Raw genomic sequence first — 16,951 nt, forward strand, 5'->3', positions numbered from 1 at the left:
AACCGTAGAAATAGCTCCACTTCTTGAAGCCTAAATTTAGTATAGTGGGAATAAGAATGTCTTGTTTTAATTTTTTTTTCATTGACTTATTGATCCAATATATTTGGTGTATTTAATAGATATTTGTCACCCTGTCCAACCAGGGCAGAATTAAGGTTCAACAATTAAAAACTTGATCGATTTGAATCATTTTGACCATAGCTTTATTTGATAGTCGTACTTGAATACCAGATGAGAACGCTCACTAGCAAAATATGGCGTTGTCGTGACTGACAACAATTAAAATTGTTTTTCCTTCCTTCTATATTTTACTGACGGTCACTTCGGACAGTCTTCGTGGGTTTTTCGTCTCTCATTCGTGCTCCTTTCGTGTCTCATTCGTTATGCTTTTCGTGGAATTCGTCTCTCTTCGGTTTTCTGTCATAGTGACAAATACAAAACAATCACTCGCGTTAAAACCTTCAAACAAAACATTAATTACATGACTTTTGCGGCCAGAAAAGAACGAGAACACTCTTGATATCTTACAAACTCTTGCTGAGTTAGAAATTGTTGTTAACTAACTGGCTAAAACCAGGCCTGTCAAAGCAACAATCTTCTGCTCTTTGCTTTCCAAGACTACAATAACTAGCTGTACCGAGGTTTTCCGTATCGATCGGTACTGATAATATTATTCAATTTATTGTTTAGAAAATCATAATGTGAAGACGATACCGCTTAACTCGTCACCTGTACAGTCAGTACTCGATCGACATAAACAGTTTCATCCTCATCTCTTGTCTTTATGATACACTGATTTATCCCATGCCATAGAGAATACAGCCAATCGAAAGCTAGAAACCCATTGCATATTCTGCGGTATGCAACGGGTAGTATTCCACGAAAAAATCCCGGCGTTTAACGTGCCCTATAAATTTTTCGTGAATACTTAAAGCATTAAAGAGTGACGTTTGTGTTAATTCAATGGGTGGCATGGGATCATTATGCAATGCTGTTTCGTGGTATACCGTGAAATACCCCACGAGTGACTTGATTTCTTTTTTGTATACACACTCGCCTAAAGGCTCGTGTGTATACTAAGAAAAATCATTCGTGGCATATTTCACGGTATACCACGAGCAAACATTGCATAACTATTATATATATTCGATTGAAAAAACGTTGTCCAGTGCAACGAGTAAATCGCAAGGACCAGGCGGAATTATGGTGTGATCAATTAGCATACGCATATTTCGTCTTTTTTTCTCTTTGTACCTGAAGCAATCTGTAAAAACCGCAAGTACTTTTATTTTCTAACAAAAGAATGCAAATTAGCTGAGAAGTCAAACACGTCCCAGAAAGCTGTTTGGTCTGATCATTCATGGTTTATACTTTGGACCTGACAACGTTTTTTCAATCCAGTGTATATGAATGCATACAGTTGCCAATCATGTTGGTTAAACTGAAATTAGTGTACAATTTATCATACCATCACTGGCAAGCAAATAATGCCGTTTATTATCTTATAACAAGTTAAGGATAGTCTTGAAGATGTGAAACAGGCGATGTCAGTTTGAAAAGGTCACTTTATCGCCAAGGAATACCTTCAAAAAGCGAGACTATTTAGTCGTACTTACAGCGACAAGTTCTTCTCTGAGCAACACACACTTCATCCAGAGCAACAATTCCAGTTTGATGTGGAGTTTTGATTCCCTCAATATAGATCTGGAACAACAGGGACTGGCTCTTTACCTTCTATTTTTCATAAACGACTACACTTATCTTGTTGGACCAGTTGTTATTGCTGTTACTGGCTTCGTTTTCGTGATAAAACTAGCAAGAAGTCCAGCTCAAACGTTCCTAAAATGATGGTTGCTCATTACATGATTAAAGCATTCATGCATTTTTATTAGATTTTATTTGACCTCAATTCATAACTGTCTTACAATTGATTTTCATTTTCATTTTGACTAATTTTTTTCACGGTACCAGGTCATTACGTCATAGTTAATGGAACGGGCAGTATCAGTTTGGCTAAGTTCCCGGATGTAAAGTTAAATTGACTGAACATAGACCTGATGGACAGCCACTGAATTGCATGTAAGAAATGTTCTCAATTTTTACCAAAGAAACATTCAATTTGCAGCTTATGTACTCAGGGAAGGTCGAAGCGTTTTTAATGGTAAACAAGCAAGAAACCAAATTTGAACCTCCCCCCTCCACGCTTCCCTTCCCCGACTCAATGTTGTTTTCTGGTTCATGAACAGTTTCTTGGCAATTACCACTTCCCAAATCACATTGTGCAAAAGATGACCAGTTGGCCAAGGAAATTGCAAACCTTAAGAAAACTTGGTGTGAAATTATGAGATTGATTTAAGTACGCATCCCTTCATGTCCTCAGACAAAAGAAGAGATTTGGCCATTGTAATGAAGGGATACTGATGGTAATGATATCGATAATGATAACGATAATGACGATGACAATGACGATGACAGTGATAGTGATCATGATAGTGGTGGTGACGGCGGAACTGTGAACAACTAAGTTAAACAAACATTAATCTAACAAACCTTGTAAGGTTTAATTGCACCTGTAATCGATTTTTCCATCTTTTTCCAGCTGTTACCTTGCGGACCCACTTTTTCCCAAATTAGCACATAAGGGTTCCTTCTCTTTGACTCTGCCTCATTTATAAACACTCTCAGATAGCCGCCAGCACTCATGTGATAGTAGAATCGTAAACAGCATGGTCCAGTGAAGAAACCACTGTACAGCACACCGCTGCTCATGTACTCGGCATGGGATGACGGTTTTTTGAAGAAGATGAAACTCCCTTGATTGAATGAGACAAAATGTGTAAAAAGATAATGATAAAGAAAAATTTAATGTAATCTCGTAGATCGGATATCATAATTTTATTTTGCGTAGCATAAACGTACGAAAACTTAACAAGCCCGAGGTTCCGAGACTGTTACATGGTTTAAAGGGACAACATTAGGCTTGACGCATCATTTCTGGAAAAGCGTTCTACACCTCTCTGGAATATAATTGTTCCGAAATGGAAGTATATTTGTCATATCATAAAATGGAAGAACATCACTGCCCAGAAAGATATAGCATGTGACGTTTGCAACAGCATGATTTTTTGTTTGCTCTTACCGCAAGGTTGTACGTGCGTATTTCCAGAGTTAGACTCATCTCTCAGTCTTCCTATCTTCCAGTCAAACTGGTCTTCCACTTTATTTTTCCAGTTTTTCCAGTTACAAAATCCTCTTTCAAAGTTACAGTCTCCTGTATTCACAGTAGAAACCAACGTCAAACAGAAATAAGGTAAAGCTTTGAGGCGTGCCTACTTGTTACATCACTGAGAACTGCAAATGAGGCGCTGCCGATTGTTAATGTCAGTGATAGCAGCTCGCAAAAATTAGTTTCATGCACTCGTGTTGGAATGTATCAGAAATTACTCTACACAACTGTGTCTTCTATTTGAAGATCACTTCTCATCTTCACCTGTCACTTGCTACATTTTCGTGTGTCTTAATTTGTTTTTATTAGTTTTAAGTCTGGCCTTTTATGAAGTTGTTGTTGTTGTTGTTGTTGTTGTTGTTGTTACCTGAAACTATTTTCACCGTTTCCTTTGTTGGTGCCGGTTTAGGCTCTGTAAAAACATGGAAAAATCAGACAAATCATAGGTTAATAAATCCGCCACATTCTAGAGCAAGTGATAACAAATGATTTAATTGATTAACTAAATGATCAAAATATCACTCAAGCAAAATAATGTTACACCTACTAATGTACTTTTTGCAGTTGTATAACTTGTTGATTTTTCTTAAGTCTAGATCAGAGAATCCTTTCCGCTGACCGATTTGCGGGCCTCCGGGTTTTAGCTTTATTATCGTTGGTATCTTGGGATCGAGGCTAAAGAAAAAGTTCCCATAATGCAGCACGGATCCGTAGTCGTAGGGTTCTCCAGTGGTGTAACCATTCAATTTCTGGAACTCATTTCTTGCTTCTAGAAGAAAAAGAAACAATTCAAGCATTTTGTTTTACCACTGGAAATGCTACAGCAAAACTGTCAGAAAAATCAGTAGTTCACTCCATAATTTTTTGCCAAAAATAAACAAAAACAAAAACAAACAACAACAACAACAACAACGACCAAAACGCTGAGGCAAAAGAATATTAGAAACGGCAGATTGGTAATCCCATACTTTTTGCGTATATATTTATCTTTTAAGTTTACAAGACCTCTTCAGAGTAGTTACTGCTTTTAAAATTGAAATTTTCTTCTCTAAACACCAAGGAAGACTTTCTCTGAAAGCTTCTGAAAACTTGGTTAAACTGTTTGTATTGATTAGTGCAAACGTTACCAGGTCTGATTCGCTTTGTCCCTTTACTTCTTGTAATGTGTTTTCTCACAAAATTCAGTGGCGTGAACACTACGTGGGAACTATAGTCAGAGTCAGATTTATTTGATAATCAGTCAATAAGAACATCTTATTGACCAACTGCACTTACTTGGTTTGATGTTTTCAAAGTTTATCCTGATGAACTGGTCCCGGTCTGCACGGCAATGCTCATGCATCATACCGAGAGCGTGTAATAATTCGTGTATAACCACGCCCTTTCTGCGACATCCTTTACCCAAGGAGAGCAGCTGTTTGCCACCAGACTTACCAGTGGTGGAAAAGCACCTGAAAAAACAAACAAAAAAAACAAGAAAAACAAAACAGCATTCAACAGTGAGAGGAGCGCGCTCTTCACCGTCCTTATGCTTTCGCTCTTTCATCGTTTCAGCGAGAGGCGCTACTGGAAGAGTCACATCTCTAGGCCAAATAACTTGTCGTTTCCTTTCTTATCACACAAATGATTTAAAAAAAAAAAACATTTACTGTTACGAAAATATTTATGAATATCTGTGATAGCCATCACGTGTTCCCGTTAGTTCACATGGCAGCATTTCAACAAAAAATTCTGAATTTCTTTAGAAGCACTTTGTTTCCATAACAAATGTCGATTGCACCGCGCGCATGCAGTGAGCCAGAGGAAGTATTTTCTTTATCAGAGTCCTTTCGACAAAAAAAAAAAAAAATAAATAAATAAAAACACGTTCCGTGATATTGTCTCTCAGTGCTCTTCACTCACTTAACATTTTACTTCATTCAGTTTATCGAAGATATCAAATCACAAATGCATTTAACCTACCCTGATCCACGATGAACCCAGATGTAACTTGTCTCGTTGGTGTGTTTGATGAATCGTATGCAAGTGTTCTTCTCAAAATCGTCAACAGCAGCCTGGAAAGCCTTTCTTCCTGTCACTCCTACGATCACAATCATAATTACTTGAAATTAATGACATCCTTGGGCTCAACTTATAAATCGAAGTTACACATAGACCTGGTAGGCTACAGTCCTGCCTGACATGGTGCATTTAATAAAAAAAACTTGGTCAAATCGTTCTTCTTTCTCCATGCACTCGGAGGGTCGACGTCTCTTAATTTTAGAATGTTCTAAAACACCAGAATCATTCCAAAGTCTGTCACACAGGCATTAGGGGGTTGACTTTAGCTGGGTGTTCAGTCCAAAAACATCTGGTCATTCAGTTGTACATAAATATTAAATCCCTAACTACAGTGGAACCACTCCTTGCGGACACCTCTCGATTACGAACAGTTCACTTAGTCCCTGAGAGACCGCAATCCATCAGTAAAAAGCCTACTTCTCTTAAACCGACACCTCTATAATGCGGACACTTATTCCTGTCCCCTTGGTGTCCGTAATAAAGAGCTTCGACTGTAATTGCGTCGACGAAGGAGACGCTCCTTAATCGAGTCGTCCCAATACTGTCCATCATGCCCAGCGCGCGTGTTCCTTAGCGCGAGAAATCGAGAAAATAGGTTGTATGTCGGTGCAAAATCGCACCGTCACAATAGCATAATGAATATGACAGTCCATCATGCGCAGCGCGTTTCGTACCCAATGCCTACCGCTGTAAATGTTCCTGAGCGCGAGTAATCGAGAAAAGAGGTTGTATATCGGATAGGATTGTTATAAAAATAATATATTAATAATGTTTTGAAAAAAAAAAACAACAACACACACACACACACGCGCGCGCACGTTTCGGGTATATAACCCTTTCTCAGTGTGGAGAAAACCGCTTTTCGTACTTAGAACCTACCTCTGTGCACATGCATGTTATTAAGCGCGAGAAATCGAGAAAAGAGGTTGTGTATCGGATGTGATTGTTATAAAAATAAATATCAAAAGGTGTCAAAAATGGTTTTAAAAAACATAGACGTTTCTTCACAGGGAGCAGAGGAGTTATGCTAGAAATTTCAATAAAAAATCGAATGCGATTGATCGTTTCGAACCGCCATTATTTTGAAAAGTGTCGACCGCTGTTTATTGGGCCAACTGACTTCGTCCAACTGAATACACGGTCCCAATAAACAGCGGTCGACACTTTTCAAAATAATGGCGGTTCGAAACGATCGATCGCAAATGAATGCATATATTTGGTTCGCAAATGAGGTTTTAACTACGCAAAGAAATACAAAAATGCAATTTTAAGAGGTAAGACGTTTTTTTTTATTGAAATTTCTAGCATAACTCCTCTGCTCCCTGTGGCATCTCCGAGGAACTTTTCTTTCACCGTTCATTACAAAAACGTCACAATAGCATCTTGACGTTCCGCGCGTGTCGTACCGTTCCTCGTGGTTTCGCTGCGAAAAGTACAAAACGAAAAGTACAAGACAAGGTAAGATCCTTTTCTCTCTGAAATATCCGCCGCATCCTTGGTAGGATGCCCTATAAATACCTGGGACTGGTAGCATAAAACATTTCTGACGGCTGTTGACAATTTTTCCCAGACCATAACCTAATGTTTTGCAACTATACTTACAGGTTCCTGTAATCTTAACATGATTAATGCAACCCAGTAGGGTGCCTAAGGGCCTAAGTCGACGCACTATAATCTTCGATTACTACTAGTTACAATCGTACCGAGTGATTTGTCCAGCATATATGGAATGGATTTTCGACGCCACCAGAAGCGTTTTTTAGGTATGAAGTTTCGTGCCTTTCTGTTTCTGGTGGGAGTCCTTCTAGCAGTTATATTTGATCCATTGATCTGGATAACGTCTCGTTCTTGGGCGAAATCCGACACACTGTAAACTTTCAAAAAAAAAAAAATAAATAAATAAAATTATAACAGCACAAGCTGTACCCTAGATGCTAGAGTTTATTCATTTATTTTGTCTATGAGAAGGAGCTTGTCCAGTTGCGACATGACCGCGGTCGAAGCCGGGCATGCTATCGGGGCACAAATGATAGAGGAAAATGAAGAACGTTTCTGTCAATGCCATTGATTTCCGCTAAGAAAAGGCCTTAGAATACAGCGTGTGAAGACTGATATGGAAACATAACAACTTAAATGAAACTAAATCAAAACTCTATGAACGACTTACCTGTCTCAGCCTTGCAGCTAGAATCCTCAACGTCTCTTGCCGGAACTTCTACTGTCGCAAACGCATAAACTCCCGATTTGTATGTAAAAAGAAAAATGACTAAGATGATATAATAATATAAATTATGTTTCATTACAAGTTGGACAAATTTTTCTTTGGTCCTTTGCCGAGGGACTTTTTTGACGATTTTTCTCCTTAGCTAATTCGACGCAGATAATTTAATATGTTACTGCATTATTGCATCACTAATCCAATGAAATCAAAATCAATGTCCCGCGCGCATTCCAATTCGAATACGGGCATGCGCCGTCAGGAATAACAACTAGTTTTTTCAGGGCGGGAAAGCTATTTTCCTCGATTCAGCCCAAGTAGGGAGGATAACAAATTAAATTCGAAATGAACCTTGGACCAACAAGTGTCCGGAAAAAAGTCTGGGACCGGGAGAAAGCTTCCTAATGTTAAATTTGATCTCTTTATAAAATAAGAACAGAATATCGAATGAAAGTCGACGATACCGGAACTCTGTGTTAACTCTCGAGAGTTAAGTTTTTAAGACATCAAAGAAGATCTAATATCTGAGCGCTTCGGTAAATTACGGTGACATTGGCTTCTTCACAAAAGGCAATTATTGGTCTACAACTGACCATTCAAATAAAGGTTATCGAGTAGTACTTTCCTTTGATACTCTAGAGTTGTACAATTAAGGTGATTCTATCTTTTGAGAATTTGATGCTGTATTTGGGCTCTTCCAAAGTTCACTTTATCGGTATGCGTGACAATATCATACCGTCACGTATTACTGGTAACGGTTGACCGAACATTTTTTCGCTTTCAACGAAGTTACTTTTCGTTTCTGAAAACGACGCGTCACATGGACCATTGCTGGAGCACACGCTGAAGTAGGTCAGCCTTTTTAAGTATGAAGCAGGAGCTTAGATTCATAATTTCAATCAAAACCTGGGTGTGATTACGCTTTGCATGTCAACGACATGACAATATGCTAATGAGCTCACATTTCAGTCAAACTACTCAAATTTCAATGGCGTTTTATGAAGCCCCCGCTAAATAACCCAAACCAATTTTTTTTTCTGTGTAAGAGGAGTTCTTTGCACACTTTATATCCGTAAAATTAACCCGATTGGAGAGTGGCCACATATTAAAAAGTCAGTTTGTAATTATAAGGTCAAACTCGCTTTACCATTGTCTCCCTCGTAGCCGTTTTTAGTGTCGTCACGCAACGCTCATGGGAGGAGCGTTGCGTGACGACACTAAAAACGGCTACGAGGGATACTAGCTTTACTAAGGCTGTTGTTAAATCTATATCAAAGAATGTGTTTTTTCGCATTCAGAAATATCATCTAGAACCGAAAAACAAACAAATAATCCTTCCTTTCAGTTCAGTTCCTACTTTTCCGATGATATACCCCCAGTCATACAAACGTCTGTAAATTTGTCAAATTTCATCTTACATTTCCTAAGCTGACATAACACCTAATATGCTGAAACTTTGCATGGTTACTAAAGTAACGGTGCTCTTTCCAGTGCTGGTATCAGTCTTTCATTCAGTTCAATTTAAACTCATTCAAATCTGTCGACGCCATTTTGGAGAAGGGTCTATTTCAGAATTTTGATGGTTTAATAACGGCAACGGAATGTCAGCCTCTTTACCATGCACGAGATATAGCGGCCATTAACTCGTCTCCTGGTCTTTCGTGCAAACAAAATAGGTAAGATCTAGCAATATTTCTTGATTATTTTTTTAATAAGAAAATCATTCCACTCGCCCTTGTGAATATCTCCTATCCAAAGGGCGATCATGGAGTAAATGCTTTTCCCACCCACTGAAAAATGGATATCTGTATTAACAAAACAATTTGGGAAAGAATTTGATTAGCATTTGATTTAATTAAATGACTAGGTCTGATTAGGTATCTTAAGTGCCTAAAATTGTTAGCCTGTCGGCTTGTATTTTGGGTGCAGAACCAAGCTGTTTTGTACCTCAATACATCTGATCAAAGTTAGAAAGAAAAAGGAGTTTTCAATTCACCATACAATTGAAAACATTCATTAAAGCGATCCCAGAAAATAGATGAGAGTTTTAACATTGGTTCACACGAAACAACTGTTGTCTCGTGTGGGCGTCAAAACATATGTAACCGTTGAAACGTCACAACATTTGGCCTCAAGGAAAGTCATTCTCAGACCTAAAGTGTAAGACAGCGAACCCTCTCTACAGCCTTAACTAGCAGTTAGCCTTATGAAAGAAAGATAAAAGACCATGTTTATCAGTGCAATTTGTAGTATTCGATAAAGAATTGATTATAGGCCCTCGAATCTTTTATATTTTCTTTCGTCTGTTTGAGTGATGGGAAGCAAATGATGATCTGACACATTACTCACCGCGCTATCAATCAACAGATATGCTTTTAAACAGATTGAATTATCAGGAACGGAGAGATAACGAAGCTTAGGCTGGGTAACGGCGTTTTTTACACACGGTTGGTTTGACAGATTGAAAAATAAAATTGAAAAACCTGAAAACGTTCTGAGAGAAAAGGCCAGACATATAGCCAAATTGTGCATGAAAATAGATAAATAAATAAAGAAGAAGAGGAAGATTGTGCATCAAGTAGATTGTCAGTCAGCGGTGAAGCCAGTGAAACAAACCTTCGCTTGAAACTTTTGCATGGCTTGGAATAATGCTTCATTTCATATAGCAGCATTTTCTACACTCTCTAGTTATCTGTACTCCAAGAAGACTTTTCAAGTGGCTCTTTTAACAATTAATTAATTTCCTTTCCTATCGCCTCTCAGTTCAGCTGCGAAGAGAGAAAGACTACAACTCAAAAACGAATAAAAACCAGATTTCCACTTATAAGCTCTATACTGAAGCCGAGTGAAACTTGTACATAGAGTAGTAGTAGTAGTAGCCTGTGAGTAAGCTCTCGAGGAGGGAGGTCGGGGGAGAGAAGAAGGAACCCACCCCCTCCCCCCGAGAGCTTGCTTGTAGACTAAACATGAAGCACTTTGGTGTTTCTTCGATAAAGGGTCCATTTTAAGTGTAAGTAGCTAAGAATTAAGAAAAAATCTTTCTCCTTTTTATCTGAGGAAATCACATATCCCTGAAAACCACGGTAAAACTGATTGGTTAACTTGATAGTGCATGGGAAGGCATATGCCACAAACATGATTTCGTTACGCAAAAATCCAAATTTAGGACAATATCATGGGAATGCTTGTTGTTTGTTCTCGATCTCTAGCCATTTTGTGGTGAAAGGGCGACCCGTGAGGGAAATGTGACAATTCAAAGCGCTTAAAGAATGAGAAACCAGAAAAGTCTATAATTATTGTTGAAATATAGTAAAACTAAGGATTTAGTTGTCGCATCTGGCACGAAAAATTACAAATAAAAAGTGGGGTAGCTCCTCCCTTCTTTACTCACGAGGAAAATTTTGTAAATGACAAAAAACCTACATATATTTCCGGATAGTGTTAAATGGCGTAGACAAAAAGGCAGCACCTCCCGCTGGGAAATGCGGCCTTATTTACAACAAATACAAACAGGCAATTCTTGTCAATCAATGTGAAATGGAGTTTAATTCATTAAACGGTTTTAAAAAGTGAAGAACACCAAATAAAGAATTTTATTTCATTTTTAGAAGATCGTGAATTTAACAGAATTTTAAAATCGCGAACGAGAAGATTTGTGGCCAAAATAAACAGAGACGGAAGTTTATAATTTCAGTCTATTTTCGTGTTTCGTGACGTGGGAAAATTGCTTTTTAATCACGAGAGCTTGAAAAATTTCCTTGTGCCCCAAGCAAGCCTTCGGGATGTCCAAACGCATTTGAAGAAAATACACACTATGTTTCTCCCTTCCTTTCCTCTCAGAAACCAAACTGTACGCCTATTGTGCTTTGGAGAACGGGAAAAAATCTACTTTATTGTTAAACGATACTATGCCTTTCAAACAGGTTAATGGGTCACGAACACATTTTGCATCCTTTCCATCATTGTTTTTTTTCTGTTGATTATCTTTACCAATCCACTTAAGTCTCGCCCCGGAACATTCCATAGATACTTGAAAGTTCCGACGGAATAACATGATCATCAGTCGATGGTACATTCGATCATATGGTTCATTGAGGGTGACGCCTAAAACTCTCTCTCTCTTCTTTTTAGATTCCTTTCGCAACATTTTAGCAGCAAACAAAAAAGATTCACAATGTCGACCGATGTGTTACTCAAGGTTCGCGAGAAAATGCAGAAAATTAAAGACAAAATCGACGTAGCTGAAGAACGAGAACACAACGCTAAAGAAAGTCTAAAAGAGGTTGAGGCGCAAGCGTACCAGTACGAATCTGACATCGACTCCATGAGAAAGAGGATTGAGCTTCTGAAGAAAGAGTTGGACGAGAAAAATGCCGTACTGGAAGAGAGAAAGATGAGGAGCGAGCAACTTGAAGAAAAATATGAGCAAGAGAGTAATGTTGTCCGTGAGCTGGAGAGCGTCGAAATCGACGAGGATGAGAAAATGCATGAACTGGAAACCGAGCTAGCAGAAACGACACAAAAAGCCGAGAGCATGGAAAATCAATCTACGGAAATGAGGCAAAAACTCGGGCAGCTAGAGAACGAAATTCAAAAGGTATGTGCAAATTTTTCAAACCCCTTGTGAACTTGTTTACGATTATAAACCCCCCTAGATTAAGTTGCCAAAGACTTAAACCTCGTTACAACACGTATACCAGCATCACAAATAATTTTGATTGCAATTGTTCTAAGGCCTTTGCAAAAATGAGCGACGGCCAATTAACAACGCTGAAGAACCGTGTAGCTAGGTCTTTCATTTTCTTATCGCAAGAACCAATTGGCCAACTAATCAGTGCTCGTGAAAGCCCATAAAAATATGTATAGGATATCTGTTGTAATGGATATTACATGATCAGACAGCTGCGGCTCTCCCACATCGATTGTTATGGCTGTGATAACTTAACCTTCCAATACGCCTTCATTTTCGAGGTTTTAATAATCCATAATTATGAAGAACTAGCTTGCCTAAACAAGCTGCCACGGGGTAAAAATACTCGAATCATCAAACAAGTCTCAATGCAGGTCAATGCATGACGTGTCATGTCGTTTTAAGTGACCGACGAGAGCCTCTGTTAATTATCTTTTGAACCAGGCCGATCGGAAAACATCTTGCGAACTTCTTTGTTCGGTGGACAGTTCTAAGATTCCTGGCCTCGCTGTTTACTTGAAATGAAGTTTATATCTATTAACGCTTTAGAACCTTTGGCCACTTGGAAAAATTATTTGATCAGGAGGGGAGGGGAGGAGGAGGGAGGGGAGGAAGAAGCTGAGGAGAGGGTTGATGTAAGTTTGCTCCAAATTAACCCAAATCCGGCTAAATTCGCATGGCCCGTTTTGGATTAGCGATAAGAGTAGTCTAGACATCAGCTACACTAGAATAAACGAGTTTTTTTTATTGCAGAGAAGCAGTATGCAAACTGATAATGTACACAAAACTCGTTATTAAAATGCCAGTTAACCATCCCCCCCCCCCCCCTTCCCCGCCCTCCCTCAACCCCCGTCTCCATCATTTAACCACAAGCTGGGGGAGTTCTTTGGCTTCACTTGTGGCAGACTGTTTACGTGGTGTGACATCACTGTAGCCAGAAACACGAACTACTGCAATTAACACTTCAATCAACTACCAGGTTCTTCGATTCTTTTGGTTACGTCATTGGTAAACTATGTACACAGATCACGAAAGGAGAATAATAGGAAATTTATTGAGAACCGGTGATTCTGACGAAGTGACCTTGGTAGATACAGCATCGTGTAGGCGAGCAGATGTATCAAACTATCAGCTAGTTTTCCCCACCGGAAAGGGAAGGGGATGAGGGTGGGTGATGGACTAGTTCCTTCCATAAACTACATACTACGTATTTCGCGGTTTTCTTCTAGCCGTTTTTGCCGGAAATGGGGTTCTTTAGTTTTTTTTGTTTATTTATTTATTTATTTATTTATTTATTTATTTATTTACGTATTTATTTATTTATTTATTTATTTATTTATTTATTTATTTATTTATTTATTTACTTAAAACAGGATAAAGATTTTTGCCTTTTGGGGTTAAAAGAACATTTGAAAGTTTAAGGTTAGGGCGATACAGTTTTGATGTGAAAACATGGAAAGAGTTTTCAATCACAGCCCAGTTCAAATTACCTCGATAACCGAACTAAATTCATCACTGCCACTTTCAAGTGTAGTTTAATCCATTCATCAGGGCGGCATAATGAGATCAGATTATGACAGCTTAGGATATCTCTGTCCATTACATTTTTGACACGATTTTTATCATAAAATCAGTGCATGTTCAAGCCAGCTATTCAGATACCGTTTTCCAACGATAGACGAGCATTTCTGAGATTTAAATGACCTCGTTGGACTTAGCCTTCGTTATCTTCTTAGATTCTTTACTCTCACAATGTTACTTCCTACCCAGGATTAAACTAATCCCGTCTAATCGAATAGTTTGAATTTATTTTTGCAGCTCAGCGATGATTATTCCTATATTTTGACTTTGGTTACTTTGAGAGTTTGACTTAAAACTAAGCAGTGGAAATTTTAAACCAGGATTAAAAGATTTTATAACAACCAAGATGCGCTTAGCAAAATTTGAGGAGTGGTCCCGTGATTGTCGCAGAAAGGCGTTTGTTTGTTGTGCCGAACTACATTCATCATTCCTTCATTTTCACTTGGCACTTTCAGACCACTGTTTGGTAAACCTAAACCATTGACGCAGACGGCCTGGGTTATCGGGTTTAACCCTTAAACCCCTAATATCAAATAACAATTTCTCCTATCTTGTCCCCATACTTTTCTTATAAAATTATTGTGGAGAAGTTTTTCAAATATCAAGAAAATTCACCTTGGGTGATCATATCCTTAATTCTCATGACCTCAGGTTGAATAAGCATTGATATTACAGGGAGAAATTTGACGCTGATCAAAAGGTTTAACCGTGAACACGGTTGTTGGAAAGTCAGTTAACCAAGATGGATGGCCTTTTCCACTGACATTTTTGAGTCGCAATCAGCCAAAGTGCATTCGAATTTTGACATCTTGGTTTTTGTGGAGGAAGGTAAAACCGGAGAACGTTTAACCTGGCGAAAAACTCATGGAACAGGGTCGAGAACCAACAACAAATGACATCGATCATTTACTCCAGGAATAAGAACCCGCGGGTCACATTGGTGTTAGGCGAGTGCTCTTGCCACTTCGCCATGAAGGATAAACAGGATTTACAGAAACTCGTGTTGTTGTTCAAAACTGAAACTTATCCTGGGTGAGCCTGTGGGTTATAGTCTAACAAAAGCCCGGGTAGGTTCCAGTGAACGCGATAATCCTGGGGTCCATTAAACTACGAATACCTTGAATATCTTGAATGCACGTATCCATCTTACAAATGTTGAGAAGTCGTTACTTTTTCTTCGGCCATTTAGATATTTTACAGTGCTAGCCAATGGAGAAAAACATTCGTTTTTCGATGTTTTCCGTCAGAGTGAAATATGTCAGGCCCAAATCACCCTGAAGCAGTGAATTCAATGTGCAATAAACAGTGGTGATTGAAATCATATATCAAATTTCTCTATTTTATTTCTTCTGTTTGATACCAGGCCTACGAACGAGAGAGCTCCGCTGTGGAGAAAGTCGAGATGTTAACCGAACGCGTCAACCAAGCGGGAGAAAATCTACGAGACCTCGAAGCGAAGGATGAAGACGCGAGCGAACGAGAGCAGGTGAACGAAGAGAAGGTGAGCTTCCTTCAGACCCAGGTGAAGGAGATGCTGGCTGGTGCAGAAGACCAGGAGAGAAAAATACCGCCGTTGGAACGAACGATAGATCAGATGAACACAGATATACAAGAATGGAAATCTAAGGTGGAGGATGTAAAGAAGGAAATGGAAGACATGGAGGCACTGGTGGGTGATTCAATCAGCGACGAGGAGGATGATTTTATGGAGAAGAAAAAATCAGAACCTAAGGCGCCAGCGACAGCAATTGGAAATAGAGATGCAGACGAAGAGGAACCGGTGGATGAAGAAGATGGGCGATACGAAGACGATGACGGAGACGACGAAGAAGACGAGGACTGAAATAAATAAATAAATAAATAAATAAATAAATAAATAAATAAATAGTTGATTTACAGCTCGATAATGGCCTTGGATCAAAAGAAATTGTCAAATTTTGTAAACTTACAGTTTAAAGGTACAGATTGACATTAAATAAAAATGTATTACATAGAGTATTTTTGCGGTAAATGTTGTCTCTACAGCCTTATCAAATGCTGTAAAGAAATGTAACATCCAAATTGTGTTCTTGAAATCCGTTTTCCTGATTCAAAGAAAAGAAATGTCATATCTCATAAGCTATCAAAAATATTTGGATTCCAGATAGACGATCCACCTACAATATTGAGAAACTTCATTAATTCTATTTTAAGTGATAATGAATTAATTTTCTACGCCATAAATGTCGTAAGAAGTCGATAACCTTATGATATCCGAAGATGATAGGTTTATTTTTGAGAATTTTCGGCCGTCTCTTTTTGATCAGTTGGCTATCACAGAAGCATTTGAGTCTCTAGTTTTTTGGATTCCAGATTTTCGATCCACTTACATTCTTGAGAAACTTCATTATGTTATGTTTTACGCCAAAGATATTGTAAGGAGCGGCGATAACCTTACGATAATCGAAGAATATGGGTCAGACTATTTTTGAGAATTCTTTGATCCGTCGGCTATCAAAGACACAACATCTGCGCCTCTTATATTTTGGATTCCAGATGGACGATCCACCTACAATCTTGGTAAGCTTTATTATTTCAATTGATTAATTTCTTTTCTAATTTTCGCCAATCTCTCTTTGATCGGTTGACTATCCGAAACATTTGCGTCTCTTAAGGACGGTGCCTACCAATAAAGAAGTATTTTTGTTTGGTTTATGACTATGCGGAGAAAGCAGATCTTAGCAAAGGCTATTGAAATCCAAAAGATAATTTGGGGGTTACCACGCATTTTTTTTAGAGATAATTAAGCATTAATTTTTCTAAAAAACAGTAAAATAAAATACAAAGAAATGTATGGCGTTTTGTTTAAAATTGAAGCTTTTTATCTCTGAAAAATGCATGATTACCACCAATTTTCTTTTTGGATACCAAGGGGAATTGCTAAGTTCTTCTTTCTCCGCATAGTTTTAAACCATGCAAAAATATCCCTGTATTAGTTGGCACCACCCATAGGAAACTCGAGTATCTCGAGATGCAAAGAACGTATGCGCAGTAACAAAAGTAGGCACCGGCTGTTTTCACGAAAGTTTGCATCCCTTTCTTGTTTCAACAATTATCTAAAAAAATTATTTGAGAAAAATTCGACCTTCCTTCCCTATAAGTAACCTTAATTACTTGTAACATTGAATATCAGACA

The 16,951-nt window shown here is 38.4% G+C and overlaps 2 protein-coding genes across 4 annotated transcripts; one reads left to right on the forward strand and one right to left on the reverse strand.

Annotated features, from left to right (window-relative positions):
• Window positions 1–153: 153 nt before the first annotated feature.
• LOC146470560 (meprin A subunit beta-like) lies at window positions 154–7,956 on the reverse strand. Of its 3 annotated transcripts, none has more exons than XM_085121884.1 (10): window positions 7,455–7,956; window positions 6,991–7,161; window positions 5,189–5,306; window positions 4,502–4,677; window positions 3,774–3,995; window positions 3,594–3,638; window positions 3,140–3,271; window positions 2,551–2,813; window positions 1,584–1,704; window positions 154–417 (listed from the first exon to the last, which is right to left on the reverse strand). In XM_085121884.1, exons 1-9 carry the CDS (start codon window positions 7,585–7,587, stop codon window positions 1,603–1,605), a joined length of 1,362 nt encoding a protein of 453 aa, XP_084978010.1. In that variant the 5' UTR covers window positions 7,588–7,956; the 3' UTR covers window positions 154–417; window positions 1,584–1,602. The 3 variants fall into 3 exon arrangements, with proteins under 3 accessions (XP_084978010.1, XP_084978011.1, XP_084978012.1); XM_085121885.1 differs by having other exon boundaries at window positions 156–403; window positions 1,600–1,704; window positions 7,455–7,955; XM_085121886.1 differs by having other exon boundaries at window positions 157–417; window positions 1,617–1,704; window positions 7,455–7,955.
• Window positions 7,957–11,545: 3,589 nt separating this feature from the next.
• On the forward strand, window positions 11,546–15,774 carry LOC146470561 (uncharacterized). Its single transcript, XM_085121888.1, has 2 exons — window positions 11,546–12,102; window positions 15,140–15,774. The coding sequence occupies exons 1-2, from the start codon at window positions 11,680–11,682 to the stop codon at window positions 15,617–15,619; spliced, it is 903 nt and encodes a 300-aa protein (XP_084978014.1). The 5' UTR covers window positions 11,546–11,679; the 3' UTR covers window positions 15,620–15,774.
• The last annotated feature ends 1,177 nt before the right edge of the window (window positions 15,775–16,951 follow it).

The sequence above is a fragment of the Pavona decussata genome, unplaced genomic scaffold (genome assembly GCF_977016875.1).
Source record: "Pavona decussata unplaced genomic scaffold, jaPavDecu1.1 SCAFFOLD_113, whole genome shotgun sequence".
NCBI classification, from domain to species: Eukaryota; Metazoa; Cnidaria; class Anthozoa; order Scleractinia; family Agariciidae; genus Pavona; species Pavona decussata.

What these genes read in the sequence shown, in the direction of transcription:
- LOC146470560 (XM_085121884.1), bottom strand. Translation starts at nt 7,587, where the DNA reads ATGAAACATAATTTATATTATTATATCATCTTAGTCATTTTTCTTTTT. An exon ending in TGGGTTCATCGTGGATCAGG is followed by an intron (nt 4,678 to 5,188) that starts GTAGGTTAAATG and finishes TTGTTTTTTCAG; the next exon opens with GTGCTTTTCCACCACTGGTA. An exon ending in CTTTGAAAACATCAAACCAA is followed by an intron (nt 3,996 to 4,501) that starts GTAAGTGCAGTT and finishes TTTTTCTTCTAG; the next exon opens with AAGCAAGAAATGAGTTCCAG.
- LOC146470561 (XM_085121888.1), top strand. Translation starts at nt 11,680, where the DNA reads ATGTCGACCGATGTGTTACTCAAGGTTCGCGAGAAAATGCAGAAAATT. An exon ending in TAGAGAACGAAATTCAAAAG is followed by an intron (nt 12,103 to 15,139) that starts GTATGTGCAAAT and finishes GTTTGATACCAG; the next exon opens with GCCTACGAACGAGAGAGCTC.